At 25.3% G+C, this 13,243-nt stretch overlaps 1 protein-coding gene across 1 annotated transcript; it reads right to left on the minus strand.

Moving 5' to 3' along the window:
• Positions 1-5,460: 5,460 nt before the first annotated feature.
• LOC145841561 (sodium-coupled neutral amino acid symporter 2-like) lies at positions 5,461-11,707 on the minus strand. Its single transcript, XM_082948920.1, has 11 exons — positions 11,511-11,707; positions 10,531-10,697; positions 9,932-10,013; positions 8,874-9,015; positions 8,463-8,589; positions 8,051-8,166; positions 7,522-7,702; positions 7,004-7,128; positions 6,603-6,693; positions 5,926-6,074; positions 5,461-5,541 (listed from the first exon to the last, which is right to left on the minus strand). Exons 1-11 carry the CDS (start codon positions 11,705-11,707, stop codon positions 5,461-5,463), a joined length of 1,458 nt encoding a protein of 485 aa, XP_082805046.1.
• Between the last annotated feature and the right edge of the window lie 1,536 nt (positions 11,708-13,243).

Here is a 13,243-nt window from a genome sequence, read left to right on the forward strand (position 1 = left end):
AATAAAAATCTATCTACTATTTTATACTTCAGCTAGAGATCTCAATTTTTTATGATATATCTTTTAAGTAATCTAAATTATTTTACCTAATGAATTAGTTTTTTATAAAATTGAAACTTAAAATAAAAAGTATAAATAAAAGGTAGTTTATAAATATAATTAATAATATATTTAGTAAAATTAAAAATTATATATTACTCCTTTATAGTTTTCACCTTTTATTTAGAACCTGTTTATCTAATATTAATCTTTTATTCTTCAAAACTTAGTCTAAATTTTTCTAAGCAATTAATGTGTCAAAATTATTGTGTTAAGATAAAGCTCTACACATTAAGATCAATTAAAAATCAAGTTTAAAAAAAGATAGCAAGCCTAAGGCATTAATTTTTTTTTAGTTTTTTTATCATTTTTAATTTTTTTTGTTTTAGTTTGGTGTTTGAAAATTTCTCCAACTATGTTTGTACAACTATATTTTGTTAATAAAAACAAAAAAGTAGAACATATGTTGTATGTTAAATAATCACAGGACATGCATTTATACAGTGGCCTATGTTATATGAAACAGTCCAACAGCAAAAAATTAAGGGCATAGGGGGTCTACCTTGATTTTTACATTTTTGATCTTATTTTATGCAGTTTTATCTGAGCAATCTGTCATTTTAACTAATTAAAAAAATGTGAAGTAATTTTTGAGATATAAGTGATCAAAGACGGTGACCTCAATAGCTTCCTAATGGAATGTGCAAGCCAAAAATGCAAAAAAAAGACTATTTAATTAAAAATCTATGTTCTCCTTCATTGTCAACCAATATTCTTCAAATTTTCACAAAAAATCCATTATCAATTTTAAAAAAACATGGAATGAATAATTGTTTTAGTTTTTAACAACAGTTTTTTTTATTAAAATATAACAACTTATTTTTTATCTAAAACTTTTATTTTTTAAGATTTTCAAAATTGCACTATACAAAGTCTTTGAAATTAAAAAGAAATATTTCTGAAAGTTCAAGGTCTCTAGCTCAAAAAATGAAGGAGAAGATAGGTTTTTGGTGATTTCTTAAATTTCTGAGAAAATAAACCCCAAAAAATGTTTGGTTCATACACTTGTATCAGAACTTTTTACAAAAATTTCTATATCTCAAAAGTTAAATATTTTTAATACTCTATAAAAACTGGCTTGTAGTTTGTACATAAGGCATCATGTCAGTTTTAGTAATAAATATAAGTAAAAATATCTGTGTACACTGTGATGTGTTTTTAAATAAAAACACTAATGTATAACGGTTGAAATCAATTTTAAACTTTAAAGTTTAAACAGTACAAAATACAAAAAATATGGAAAACAAAATTAAAATAACAACACTAACTTAACTTCCAAACATAACAAAGGTTATACTTTATTATAAATGATATATATAACTTGAATAAAAGTTATCAAATTTTTTAATTCTTTTCCTACATGTTATCATGTATAACTTGAGATTATGTATTTTTATTTATGAAAAATGTAGAGCTTGATATAATTACCTATATAATAAAACACAACCAGGTATTGTTTTTAAACACAAATTTCTAACATATTACAACCATTTGTTATGTCTTGTGCATTTAGTTATTTTATTGACACAAACATATTTAATTAAAAAAAAAGATAACATGTGGAATAAAAAGGACTTTTTTTAATACTCACTGTAAGAAGTAATAACTGAAAACTGTTTATCTATGATCAAAATTTAAAATGTTATTTTACTGATGTTAGTTTGTAATTAGTCAAATTGACTTTATAAGTAATGAAGAAAAGATGAATTGGAAATTTAAGCAATCAAAGTAAGTGATGTTACTATTGTTTATAAAGGGCATAGGGTGTAAAACACTTTTTTTTTGAAATTTGATCTTTTTTGATATAGTTTTTACTAAGCTACTAGATGCTTTTTACAGATTTTGAAAACTCAAAATAACTTTTGAGATACAGCCGGTCAAAGTGGGAGACAACAATAGATTCCTTATGGGAGGCAAAAACTAAAACAGCAAAATAGACTATTTCACTAAAAATCTATCTTCTTCAACGCTTAAAATTTTAAAAAAATTATTAAAAAAATATATATTAAAAATAAGCAAAAAAATAGTTTTTTTTTTGTTATAAGTTTTTTTTTTTTTTTTAACTCTTTCCCACAGAATTTTCTAAACGATTAAAGGAACGTTTCCTGAAAACTTGAGGTAGTTATCTTGAAAAATGTAGGAGATGGATTTTTAGTGATTTCTAGTTATTTGCTTTAGTGTTTGCCTCCCATAAGGATTCTATTGTCCTCCGACTTTGACCAGCTATATCTTAAAAATTATTTTAAATTTATCTGTAAAAAGCATCTTGTAGCTTAGTAAAAACTATATAAAATAAGATCAAATTTCGAAAAAAGTGTTTAACCCCCCTATGCCCTTAAATACTTATAGAATATAGAAGATGGCAGTTTGATTTAATAACACTTTTTAAAATTATTAATGGTAAATAAAAAGAATTTTTCAATTACTTTATTGTTTTTTCTCAGACCAATTATAATTTGAGAGGAAATGATAAAAAAACAAATGTAAATATAGTTTTAATAACAGTCACTAGCAATTTTTTTGCAGAACAATAAATATGTGGAACAACCGCAGGATGTGGTTTTGTGTGGAAGGGTGGAACATATTTGATTAAAACTAAAAAAAAATTAATATTATAAACACCAGTAAATACAGTGATTATCGATTAAAAATTCATTTTTATGATGGTTTGAAATATTTTTTATTATTTTAAAGTATTAGTATCACTAAAATTTTTCTACCCTAAGCCTTTCCCCTACAAAATATAAATTGTTATATATAACTTTGTAAATGTGTAATTTTTTATAGTCAATACATAAGTTTATATATAGAAATTTATTTTGTTTTGTTTTTTATGCATACTGAGTTATATTTGATCATACAGGACAATTTGTTTAATTGTTTTTTTTTTACTATTTTATGTTTAGTTTTTTATTTTCATTGAATGTGATTTGTTTGTTTCTTTTTTCTTGTGTATTGATTATGTGGCTCAGGTTTTAATGCCTGAGTCCATCTTTGCACAATAAACTTTAATAATAATAATAATAAATATACAGAATATGTTTTAACACATTAAGAATAAAGTTAATATATTTGTAATATATGTAATTACTCACACTATTTGTTTTTACTGATTTAAGTTTTAAAACCAATATAAAAAACTGAACTGAGTTCATCTCACTTAGAGTTGTGAAACATTTAACTTAGATTTTTTGAACAATAAAAAGAACATAGACTTTTTATGGAAGGAAGGACAGCTACAGCACAGTTACAATTACATCTTATTTAAAAAAAAATTAATTTACTGCACATATTATTAAGAAAGATTGTATTACTTTAAAAAACTATAAGATTGTATTATATAAGTCAATTTGTTTATTTATTGTGATGTCATAACAAAAATTTGGTTTTGGCTAAGAACCAAACTATTTTTAAAGTTACTGCACATGAAGTAATGATAATTTATATGTATATTCCATTGAAGACAACTATGCTTTTTTTAAAGTCATTTATAAATTAGTTTAATTAATGAAATTTTACAACTTCCATTTTTTTTTTGTTATGACATCATTTTTATTAAATTGATAAACTTAAAGTTTAAATGTTATACCACAACCTTTTTCAAAAAATGTTTACAAATTTTCATTCTATATGTGCAGTTTCTTCTTTTTTTTTCAACAAAAAACTGTGCTCTGATAGGCTGAAAGGAATTCTATAATTTAAAGATTTAAAAAATTAATCTCTATCAAACTTCAGCTAAATGAAAGAGCAAGTAAAACTTGGAGTTATGGCATAAGTTGTTGTCTCTTAGGGCTACATTTTCCAAGGCTACAACTTTGTAGTCCTATAGCATTTTGAATTATTTGATTTAGAATTCTAACAATTCTATAATAAACAACTAATACTTTGCAGGAATTTTCTACTGATATATTTTAGTGATTGTACTTTACTTTTGTTACAAGTTTTAGTTTATAACTATTTGAAAACTTATACAACTTAAATCAACAAAACAAACATCAGTTTTCAGATAATGTCAAAATGAATATCCTTAATGGTATTTTTATTTAAAACTTTTTTACTGATATTTGATGACTTTATTTAACAAAACACTACAAAAGTGTTTATTTAAAGTTCTTTGAACACTTAGTTTTATTTGTTTCTTTTTTTTTTAGAACAGTTTTGTCTTAATAAAATCTATTAGATTACTCACAAGTTTTTACTTTTACAAATACTTGAAAATACATTAATGTATGTATAGAAGTTACAAATAAAATAAATCCAAGATAAGACTTTTTGTAAACAATGCAATATGAATTTAAATTACTTAAGTATACAGCTTTACTTTCATGGAAGGGAATTTTTAAAAACAGATTTTGTATTTTAATTCACTTATGATTGTGGCAACTGAAGGCAAGAAACAGCAAACATTTCAAAACTATTTTTAGGTAAAATACTTAACTTAACTAAAATTAAGTTTTCAACAATAACTATGGACTTGTCTATTTATTTAAAGCTTAAAGTGAAGTTTCAGTCAGTTAGTTATAATAATTTTATTGTGATCTAGTAACTTTATATTACATACAATTTATATGAAAGAAGTAAAACCAATCTAAGAAGAGATAATTAAAGTATGAGAAAAATTATAATTTAGAGTAAATTTTTCAACAATTTATTTTTTTCTAAATGCATATATAAGTAAAGAATTTTTTTGACTTTATTTTTTAATTTTTAACTTCTCTAGATAATACAAAATATTATATAGTAGGTTAGTGTATGTTCATTTTAGAATATAAATGTCATATCTATTTTTTTATTGATTATTAATATACTGTATTAGACTGTCACTTTGTAAGTCATGTTTAATAACAAAAATGTTACTATTAATTAAACGTATAAAAAACGTATAAAAACAAAATTCAAATGACTTTTCTTTTTAATAGTTTTAAACTTTAGTAACTGTATCTTTAAAACTTCAGCAAAGAACAAATAAAATTATATGCTGTATTTTATAGGCATTACGAAGTAATAATTTAACAAAAAAATTAAATATTTTAATCTAGAACTTAATATTTTGATAAGATTATAAAGTTTACAGTCACAGTGAATACGTCAAATGAAAGTATTTTAAATTATTGATATAATTTCATTGTATACCAATTTGATTTTAAGTTTAAAAAGTCGAGTAAAAATACTATAAAATTAAGAACAAGAAATTGTCAACTAAAAAGTTAATTTTTAAAAAACACTTTATAAAAATATTACTTTTCAGTTCTCAAAAAACTTAAACGGTAATTAAATTTATACTATATAACATTTTTCATAACAAAGTATAAAAAATCGATATGGCAATGATCATTTAATTTCATTTTTAAACTCTTAGAATCAATTGTCGATCCACTTTCTAATCATGAGCGCCATGCTGTACCCCATGAACAAAATTCCAAATATTACGAACAGGAACGCCTAAAATATTATTCAAACCCTTAATACTTGGTTTATTGTGTATATTTGAAGAAATTATTTAAGAAAAGCATTACTTTCAAGTGCGGCTAAATAAGATAAAAAACTTTATTTTTAGGTCAATTGTTAAGCATAAAATGTTTCGTTTTAAAAAAATTACCTACAAACTAAAATATTTAAGCTTTATATTTAACAATTTTTTTAATTTATGAGAAAAATTATAAATTATATACAAAGTATATTTCTAAATTTTATAAAAGTACTAATAAAAGATTTTTAGTCAAATGTTTTTTTAAATGTAGCAGTAGAAGTTTTTTTTATTCAGTTTTAAACATAATTAAAAACAACAAAACTTTTACAACTAACGTTGAACATATAAAAACTAACAATGATCCGTTTGGGGGAAACTCCCTGATGGGGTATTAGTTTTATGTAGAAGAGGGAGGGAAGAATTATCATGAGTGTTGTTGCGGATGAAGCTCCGGCAATTCCGAAAACGTCCCTGATTGATGGCAGGTAGATCACAAGCAGGTCGGCTGTATATTTACTTGATGGTTAAAATAAAATTACTTACAACTTAATTTTTTGTATGTTTACTATTTGCTATTGGGACGTTTATGTTCAGTTTATTTATAGTTTGGACGACTTAGCTTGAATCGATAAGCCTATTTCAGATTTATAAAAATTAAAACAAAATTGAACCCTTTTTTCTTTTGTAAAAGGATGTTCGCAAGATTAGAAACTTTTTGTTTAATTTTTTTTGTATTGTTGTGAATTGTGTTTCCGAAATGGAGAGATGTCAAAATTATATTGATATAGAATGAAAAATAAAGATGATTTCAGAAACATTAAAAATGTTGATAACAAAAATGTTTATGTTAATAACAAAAATTTTATGTTTAGTTATTGTGAAACAAATGTTATTATCTACTGGCTACCTAAGTGTTTTAGATTGTGATATACAACAACAAAGTTTTTACTTAAGAACAAAAAGTGTAATACGATATAACACTTGTTATATGAATAACATGGTACGATTTAAAAATGAAAGAAATAATTTAAACTTGCTGTCAGAAGAATGACCATTAGGGACAGATGCCGAGCCCAGGAAAATGGTTTCTTCCCGAAGAATATTTCCTTGAGAGCGTTTCTAGCCTTTATAACATTTGTCTTAAGTGTTATACTTTCGTTACTTAAAATGTTGCCAGAAGTAAGAACTAGTTAAAACAGTTTACATGAAAGTTTATCTAGAATTATCAAGTAACTACAAGATCAGTTTTAAAATGCTACTTTACGTTTAACTAAAAAAATGGTTTTCGTTAACTATTTAGTATAAAACATATTGTAAAGTGTTCTTCAATTTTGTTCTAGGAGTCAAGTGCTTTTCACATTCAACAAAATGTGTCTTGGTATTAATTATATTTATAACAAAACAATTTAAAATGCAGTTTGTTACAAAACTCACTGGAAAGTGCGTCAATGGTACGGTGAATATTGCCATCAATATGACCATCAGCCTTGCAATTACCACAATAATGTTGTTGGGGTGGTGGGCGCTGTACATGAACAACAGTTCCGGTCCGGTTGCGTCTGTAATTGATATTTTGTAAAACATTACTTACATGTATGCTAGTCTAATTGTTCTTTATAAATAGTTTTGGAGAACTCAATAAAAAACTATGATAACTGAACAAAAAATTTAACAATGATTTATACGCACTGTACAAGATAGACGGCTCTTAACCACGTCTTTGGTAAGACCTTTGAATGAATTATTTTCATTTAAAATTTCCATCATTAACCTATAAACGTTACACAAAGAACAGTTATCATCAATATCAATGCTAAAAAATTTGAAAATCTAATTTTTTTACGTTTGAAAACCGATTTTTTTTTATGGTTTGTCATATAACTTTTTTTTTAACTAGTTCAACTTAATAACTAACAAATTAATCAAATTTAAATATTAATAAAAACACCAACTGTAGAACGTCAGATATCCGAATATGGCTGCCAGTGAGTAACTGATCATGCAAAAAAATAGGGTAGTCCCCGCGACAGTTCTCATCCTACCAACTGTTGGGTTTTTGAGATCAGAGTAGATGTGCAGGACCGATGAGTGGCACTGGAATGAGAAGATCATCGTGGGTACCGCGTATACAGACTGTATAGTGTTAAAGTTGGTTTACTGATTGTATTTTTGTAAAATAACTACAACAGTTAAGCGTTTGAATAAAATTGTTATGGTTTACATAAGATTTGTCGCAATTTATGTGCCCTATACTTTATTGTAATTTTAGAAAAAAAACATATTTTACTAGTACTTATTCAAGATTTTCGTTATAAACGCTACAAAATATATAAGAATTTACATTCAACATTAATAAAATCAAATAATTATTAAAATTGTTATCGGTAAATTCATCAACCAATTTTTCGTTACTAAATAATAAGCTAATTTAGCATTGTAACCCTGATATCGATAAATTATATTATTTTACTGCGAACAAACATTAGAATTCCAGTTGAAGGCGTCAACTTTGCATTTTTGCGTCTTAAGAGACGATTTCATCTCATCTAATACTGCGTCATGCGACAACGTCACATTGCATTCTTCTTTAATGTTGTCTGTGTGAAATAGTGTCGTTATTATATAATGAAAAAAGCTAAGAACTAAATACTTAGTTTCCTCTTTTAAAATTCACTTCTAAATCCAAGTTTTTAAATCTACGTGTCGTAGTAACTAAATACGAAAAATATGTGAAACAAGAAAAAGCGTATAATTTAAAAATTATAAGTTTTAGTTAAAAAATTATTTTATAGTTTCTAGTAAAAAAATTATTATGTATTTTTGTTGTCAGGAAGAATATTTATGACGTATCAATAAAAACTACATATAATACAAATAAAAAAATAACGCTTACATCGTTTCTCCATAGTTAAGTTGGCTTGCTGATCGTTTTCCATTGTGTAGTTTAAACTGTAGTTACTTGAAGTAGTAAGAGGATCGCCTAATATTGGACAGGGCACGTAAAATTTCTTTGCTACGACCTGTTTATTTACTTTTACTTACTATTGATAAATATTTACTGTGTTATTAAAAAAAAACATTTGGTGCTCAGTGCATTTAGTGTTGAACTCTATATACAAATTTTTTTTCGTTTGAAAAATTACTGCTGATAAGACACATAAAAAAAATTACCTCAGTAACAGTTTATTAAGTTAAAAAGTTATAGTTTATTATTTTAAAAAATGTTTTTAACTCAACAAAAATATTTTAGTTGTTATTAAAACGTCAGTAATTGATGGTTTACTAATAAATAAAATTAACTAACCATAACAGTGAAGAACACCATGCAAGCTTGTGCAAAACCGCTAGTGTAGGAAAGTTTGCCAATATTCTTCAAACTGGCAAGAGGGACAACTATGACAACTGTTACCAGTATAACAAGGTAGTCCCCGTTCAAATACCATGGACTGTAATAAAAAATTGAAACTAATGTTGTGTATTCGAAAAAAACTGCAATACTAACAACAACTGACTTCAAATAATACAGTTTTTTTTTTGACCTAAATAAACTTAATAATAGTTTATAACATTTACTAATACCGATTATGAACTTAAATTTGTTTAATAAACTTGATTTAAGTTAATATTCTGTTCCTTGTGGTAGGTGTGCACGGGATTCATATTTGCACGATGAATTAATTTCGCACAAAGACACTTTTGTACGGGTTCAAACTTTATTTATTTTTATTTTTTTTTTACTTGTACTGTTACTCCTAACCCTTGCCCTTGTCGGTAACTTTTGTTTCTTTTTTTATATAGTTTATTAGTTTTTTTTTTCTCTTTATTTTTATTTATTTATCACTATTACTCCCAGCCCTTGCCATTGATCGGAAACTATTTTTTTCTTCATATTATTGTTTTATTTGTTATTTTATTTTTTGCTATCACTGTTATCCTTACCATCGGTCGGTTTATTTAACTAGTTTTTTGTTCTTTATTTATAGATATACCTTTTTTTGAATTTTCTTCCTATCACTCTTACTCCTAACCCTTACTCTTGGTTAATATGTTTTGTTTATTTACTTTTCACTCTGGTGAAAAATTTGCACTCGTGCAAAGTTTAATCTCCGTGAAGAAATGACCCTTTGTGCAAAGTGTCTTCGTACAAAAGTGCCTTTGTACAAAAGTTTCTTTGTGAAAAAGTGACTTTGTACAAAAGTTTCTATGTGCAAAAGTGACCCATCTCTGTTCCTTGTATTGTTTACCTTTGTTTATCACGAGCTTGTTATAAAGAAATATATTTTTTCCCTAATTGATAATTTATTTTTAGAAGTTACTTAAACAACTCAAACAAAACTATTACACAACATTAGTGAAACTCACTCGAAGCAGTTACTTAGCCCGGCAAGTGACCTGATTACTCCAGGTAGGTTGTACTTCACAATGAACAGGTAGCTGCAACATGCTGCATAATTAGTATAAGTTTTAAATAAACTTTAAAATAAAGAGTTTTAAAGTAAAGTTAAATATTTGCACATGTGAAGATCACATATTTACATTCTTGTTTGATATAAAAATTTAATACTATAAAAAGTTAGCTCACTATAAAATGCATTATACCAACATTTTATCATAACACTTAGAACAGATTTTGCCCAAAATTGCAATGAAAATATATATTTGATAAAAACAGTTTTGCATAGTTTACCTGTATTTCTTTAAATTAAAGCTTAATTTTTTTTACGGTAGAAAAACATCAGTCTCAAACTCTACCCCTTGCAACGATAAACGTTTTCTGGGGAAGTCAGTTTTTTTCTTACTAGTTCTTACTAGTATACCTACTATTACCAAAAAAAGTATGTCTGTCTTTTATCAAACTCTGAAGCAATAAAAAATCATTAAAATTTTTAATTTTGGTTAAGTTTATTCAAAAATATTTTCGCCATTTATAGTTTACAAATATAGCCTCAACTTCTACAAACCTCCCAAGCACTGTATAAGTATACAGAATGCAGTGATCAATTTTCCAATTTTTCCAAACGCGTACTTTCCAATTTTCTCGTAAGACACGCACTTGGTGTGCTCGCTTATTTCAAGTAACAATGCGATTGACGTGAACGCAATGAAAGCTGTTCCTGCCAGAAAGACCCTGAAAAATAGATAATATATATATTAAATTAGAATATTCACTACTTAAACAAAATCTTTATTATTATTTGTATTGTTTTTATTAACCTCTCTTTTTTCTAATAGTAATTCGATTGATGAGAAAGCTATACAAGCTTTGCATACCAGAAATACTTCGCAAATTATTATGTTTAAACTTGATGTAAATATAATATTATATTGTACAACTGAATATAAGCTTATATTAAAGCAATAAAAGCTTTTTTTCACAAGGAACACCCTAAAAAGTATTCATAACAAATTTACCGAATGAAAATATTTAATTGTTAGTTTAAGCGTTTTTTTACATGTAATAAGATGTTTGTTTTAACACAAAAAAATTATGAGTTGTTAGAAATGACAATCAAACTGAAATGACCTCTGAAATTTATTTTTACTGAAAAAACTTTAAATGATCATGCCGAAGTAGATTTCTATTGTACGTTTAAAGAAATAATATATTTTGACTAGCAGAAAATACTTAAAAAAAGTATGAAAAAATAGTACTCGAAACAAATAGGAATTAAAAAACACAACTCTAAATTAAGTAGCGGCGAAAAGATATTCATATTAAGAAATAATCTTAAATTGTTTGCTTAAACTGTTATTGCAAAAAATTAATTTCAACTGAAGTACTTTGTTGTACAAAACTAAGACGAACAGCTGCCCAAAAAAGCATTTATAAAATTAAGAAAACAATAACAACATGTCTTACTTGCTTTAAATCTTTTTATTTTTGCAGCAGATCAATTCAAACATACAGCCTTAACGATTTATTCTTTTTTAACAAACTAACATGAACAACACGATGCCGACGTTGGAAACTGCATTGGCAAGTCCCAGTATCCCGCTACCCAGCACCGCATTCATCATGTTCAAAACACTCATAGGGATGTTGTACGTGTTCTTCTTCTTGCGCGATCCCGCATCCTTAGATGACTTGTGACCCTGCTTGTACGCTATTTGCGTGTTGCTCTTGACTATCTTACCCATGGTTTTAAAATTATTCTACTATGATCTGTTTTTCAATTAAAATCTATTTTAACTACTCAACTAATTTTTAGTATGCATTTACAATCGAATTATTAATTTATTTAGTTACACCCTTTGATAATCTATATTTTAATCTATAATTATATATTTGCTTGTATACATGTATATTTTGTTGTATTATTTTAGGTAAAATATTACCTATGTTTTTACCTATATTATTTTGATAGTTATTTTTTATAATTATACTACTGTTAATTTTTCTTTTTGTAAAAATAAGTAATTTTTAACTTTAACTAACTTTTTTTACAAGTTAAATTAATTTATTAAAATTTATAAGGTGTTTAGAATTTGGTTTATAAATACTATTTTGATTATCCAGTTTTATAATTTTAAAACACTTTCTAATAGTTTTTCTACGTTAAAAAAATATAGTTTTGACTTTTTTATCAATATTAGTTTAGACAGTGATGAACAAACACCAAACTTCTTTTCTAAAATATACGGTAGCCGTAAAAGAACTGTATAGACTCAATTTAGATTTAAATGTTTTTTAAATGTGTTTTCAATGTAATGATTTCAATCAATTTACTTGAACATAAACGCAACAAAAATATTTCAAAACAGTCAAACTGTTTTTATTTGTAAGAATGTATTTGTTTTTATATCAGCAATTAACATTAGATTTTTAGGCCGCAAGTTTCCATTTATATAACATTGTAGTAAAATAGTATATTGTTTAAAAAAATGCTTGTTTTTGCTGTTTTAAAGTATAAAATATGTTAAACTTGTGACCAAACATACTTGTTTGTTTTTGAATAAACTGTAATATAAACTACTTAATTTTCATTAATTTTAACAAGATAAATTTGTTCAAAATATCAGTAGATTATAGTACATTTTTGTAGATTAAAAAAAGTTTTTAGTGTTTTAACTTACAAGTAATATATAATAAAATTGAACTAAAAACTTTATTATTATGTTATACTTTAAACTAAATTAAGTTACTAAAAAAGAACGTTTGAGTTTAAAAAAAAATTCAGTTATATCTAAAACAAATAGTTAAAACATTGTAGTATCTAGTACCTTATTATCAAAGATTAAAACAAAATGAATTTCTAATTTAAATTTTTCTAGTTTTCTTTGAGCTGATTACACAATACAGGAACTTATGACTGTGTAAAAATATTTCACAATTTAAATGAAATTATATAAGCGCTTTCCAAAACAAACTTTAATGAACTCCACCGGTTCAAAATTTAATTCTTTTAAAATATAACGTTGTGTTTTTTAGGTTTTCTGAAGCATTTACGGAAAAATAACTTAACTGGTTTTTTAGAAATAAACTTTTGTTAATGATAAAAAACGTTATATGCTGTTAATCTAACTATTTAGTAAACTAATTTCAGAACACTTTTGTTTTTGTATTAAACAAAATAAGGTAACCTTCTATATAAACTTCGTAAAATTTTAAGGACTTTATATAAAGCAAACTTAACAAAAACTTTTTAAAGTAAAACACTTGAAACCTGTCTTTCT

The sequence above is a fragment of the Thalia democratica genome, chromosome 1, assembly GCF_965202585.1.
Source record: "Thalia democratica chromosome 1, ktThaDemo2.hap1.1, whole genome shotgun sequence".
Classification (NCBI taxonomy): domain Eukaryota; kingdom Metazoa; phylum Chordata; class Thaliacea; order Salpida; family Salpidae; genus Thalia; species Thalia democratica.

Excerpts from the sequence above, each read along its gene's own strand:
- LOC145841561 (XM_082948920.1), bottom strand. The coding sequence starts at position 11,707 with ATGGGTAAGATAGTCAAGAGCAACACGCAAATAGCGTACAAGCAGGGT. Across the intron at positions 10,014-10,530 it reads ACTTATACAGTGCTTGGGAG|CATGTTGCAGCTACCTGTTC; the intron begins GTTTGTAGAAGT and ends CTAATTATGCAG. Across the intron at positions 8,167-8,462 it reads CTTAACTATGGAGAAACGAT|ACAACATTAAAGAAGAATGC; the intron begins GTAAGCGTTATT and ends TATTTCACACAG.